At 39.9% G+C, this 3,314-nt stretch overlaps 1 protein-coding gene across 1 annotated transcript; it reads right to left on the bottom strand.

The window, feature by feature from the left end:
- Window positions 1-366: 366 nt before the first annotated feature.
- Window positions 367-2,809, bottom strand: LOC138695295 (uncharacterized). Its single transcript, XM_069819724.1, has 2 exons — window positions 2,655-2,809; window positions 367-2,355 (listed from the first exon to the last, which is right to left on the bottom strand). Exon 2 carries the CDS (start codon window positions 2,353-2,355, stop codon window positions 430-432), a length of 1,926 nt encoding a protein of 641 aa, XP_069675825.1. The 5' UTR covers window positions 2,655-2,809; the 3' UTR covers window positions 367-429.
- Between the last annotated feature and the right edge of the window lie 505 nt (window positions 2,810-3,314).

Here is a 3,314-nt window from a genome sequence, read left to right as displayed (position 1 = left end):
CACTTTTTAAGAAGAAAGCAACGAATTTCTATTCCAACAAGATGGAGCACCTCCTCACTAGCATCTTGATGTAGAGTAAAGTCGGGTGATTCCGATCGAATTTGTGTAAATTGTCTCTAGAGAGTAAAGTATATTGTATTATGAAAATACAATGGTATACACTGAAAGGCACCTCCTTTCTCTAAAATTTGCATTAATTATATTTGTTCCTTTGAAAATCGATGTGAAAGATTTTCGTAATATTGTTAAACTCTGTAACCGATCGGATTCACCCGACATTGGCGGGTGATTCTGATCTATCTTCGGGTGATTTCGATCGTTTAGAGAAGCACAGGAATGGGGAAGTGAGGAAGTTAATACACTGCATTAATCTGAAAATATTAATTTTATAATAGTTTTATAGAACATACACAACATACTCTTCACTCTCTACATGCATTTTCCACACACAAACTGCTTTCTTCCCTGGGCCCCGACGCAAATTTCATGGTACCATTCTTTCTGTGCTCCTTGGCATCGAATCCAGTCCCCTTTCTTCACAGATCTTGGATCATCATAAGCCAGAAAACAAAACTGACATACATTCTCATCTCTTACGTGGCTTGTAGTCTTCATTTCAATACTATCATCTTCGTCATCGCTGGAAACAACTAGTTTTCTGCAAATCAAGCTCTTTAACTTATGATTACGCTCTGGTTGCTCTTCTTTTTTTCCAACAAGATTCTTTGGTTCTTCTTTGAGTTTCGTTGAGAAAACTCCCTTCTCTGTATCCAGACACATCCTTTTGCTTTTCAAATTTCCTAGGAATTCTGGAGATGTTAGTACACATGCTGCTTGTTTAGGTCTTTTACGCTTTTCTGTTTTTTTACCCTTAGCTGGTGAGGGCAAAACATCTCTAAATGAAACCACGGATTGCGTAGGAGAAACTTCACTTTCTGACGTCATGGATTTGAAGCTTTTGTGGTTAGTATGTCTAGGTGTTTCCACAGTTCTGGTATTACAATCTGACCATATAGATGCACCAGCTGTGGGGGTCAAGCTTGAAATTTCTGCGGACTCAGAGATTTGTTGTGAGACATGAGATGGCAGACTGAGGTCTTCGTTGTATGTCACTGTTGATGGTGCTGCAGAGGAACTCAATGTTGGGAGATATTCATGCTCTTGCATAACATCGGGATTGAAAGGGTAGATGCCTGTTGTTCGGAAACCACTCTCTGCAATTCCTGGGGTTGCAGCTTTACACCAAGCTGTTTTGAGAATCCCACCAAATGTCACTTTCGAAATCTTTCTTGGACCCTCATCCTCCAAAAAGCGATGGACAAAGTTATTACTTGCTTCACAGAAATAGGTTTTCAGAGGCTTGAAAAATGATCTATCGAGCGGTTGAAGCCTGTGTGTTGTATGGCTAGGTAGACATATTACATAAATTTGCTTTTTCTCACAAAACTCCAAGGCTCTCAAAGATTTGTGGCTGATGTGTCCATCCAGAACAAGAACAGAAGGCCCTGGTGCTCGAAACCTATCAAAATGCTTCAGCCAAAGCAGAAAAGCGTCTTCTGTTATCCACCCAGATTCAGTGGTGATGACTTTGGTGCCATTTGGAAATCCGATCTGGACGTCTTTTGAAGGACTTCTCTTCCCTTTGTAAATTACAAAAGGGGGTATGAAATTCCCTACTGGATTGGTGCATGCCAAGACTGTTACATTTTCTCCTCGTTCGACACATGTTTTTGAAATTACTTGTTTGGATCCCTTCTTAGCAATTATGTGGTTTTGAGCCGTGTTGTTTAACGGAAAGCCCGTTTCGTCACAATTGTAAATCCTTTCAGGACAATTAAACAAGTTCAAATCTTTTAAAAGCTGTCCAAGAAGGGAAAAGTAATTTTGTACATCTATTTTATTCAACCCATCGCATCTAGCTTGTGACAATCCTTGGGGCTTCCGTTTAGCAAGATCAGGATGTCGTTCCAGAAACCCTGTCAGCCAATCTTTGCCTGCCATTTTTTCCTTTGTTGAAAATTTATTAGGAATATCGTTACTTTCTGCAAATGTGTAAGCTGCCTTCCTAATGTCCTTTTTAGTTAAACCGTGACCAAACTGAGCAAGTTTAATAATTCGGTTTTTCAACTCAATCTCTTGTTCATCATTAAAAACGGTATGACCTCCTGCCCTTTTCTGTTTCCTAGCTTTCGCTGGAGCCACACATTCCATATGCCTATTCTGAAGGGTGGTATAGGGAATTTTGAATTGCCTGGCTGCTTCTTTAAGAGACATACAACCCCTAACTGCTGCGAGAGCCTCATCCATATTTCTTTCTGTCCATCGTCCCACCTTCTTCGCTTTATATTTGCCCATCTGTAATAACAAACGAAAAGAATTTATTGTCAAACGAGAGATATTTGGTGTACAGTACGATCGAAATCACCCGCCTAAACCCGATCGGAATCACCCGAATCGTAGGAACATTTTCACTCACAGGTTGGCAGCACTGGTCGAATGATTTCATTAGAAGTTATTGAAGGTTATGGTAGATAACAACTCATTTTGTTGTGGTAATAACGCATTTGAAGGTTTACAAGCATATTTCAATATATAAAACCTTTTATTCTTAAGAAGGGAAATATGAATAACAACAAATCGTATTGCAGTCTTACCTTTGATCTCTCTTTAAAGCCTAACAACAATCACGTTTACACTGTTCTTCTCTATACTACACTTACGCAAGAAGCTATACGCAGTGCATCTTGCAAACTTCACTCATGTGCCATCTATCGGAAGAAATCAGAGCGATCAGAATCACCCGCCGTTAGTGAACGATCGGAATCACCCGACTTTACTCTACGGAATGTTCTAAATCGACAATTTGCAGCAAGATGCATTAGACGCGCTGGGAACCAAGATGCCTTCTGCAGCTGGCCTCCGAGGTCCCCTGACTTGACAGTCTGTGACTTATTTTTATGGGGTCACATAAAGAATCTTGCCTATATACTCCACTACCTCAAAATCTGCAAGAGCTCCAACTTCGTTTCACTGCCGCCACCGAGTCCATCCCTATAGATATGTTGGAACGTGTGTGCCACGAGTGAAAATATCGCCTTTATGTGTGCAGCTGGACACGTCGAGCACACATCGAGTGTCTTTGAGGTAGGTACAAAATTTTTTGAGTTCCTCTTTCTAATGATATCAGTTTCGTATAAATCCGGAAACTGATAGCGACGCTATAGCAGTTTATAACCCCGAAATGTTTCTGCGGATACATTGTATATTACAGAATTTTAATGAAATATAATAATAATAATAATAATAATAATAAT

This window comes from Periplaneta americana, chromosome 2 (assembly GCF_040183065.1).
Source record: "Periplaneta americana isolate PAMFEO1 chromosome 2, P.americana_PAMFEO1_priV1, whole genome shotgun sequence".
In the NCBI taxonomy this organism is placed as follows: domain Eukaryota; kingdom Metazoa; phylum Arthropoda; class Insecta; order Blattodea; family Blattidae; genus Periplaneta; species Periplaneta americana.
This window is presented reverse-complemented; position numbering and strand designations above follow the sequence as displayed.

Coding starts and splice junctions, on each gene's coding strand:
- LOC138695295 (XM_069819724.1), bottom strand. CDS start 2,355: ATGGGCAAATATAAAGCGAAGAAGGTGGGACGATGGACAGAAAGAAAT.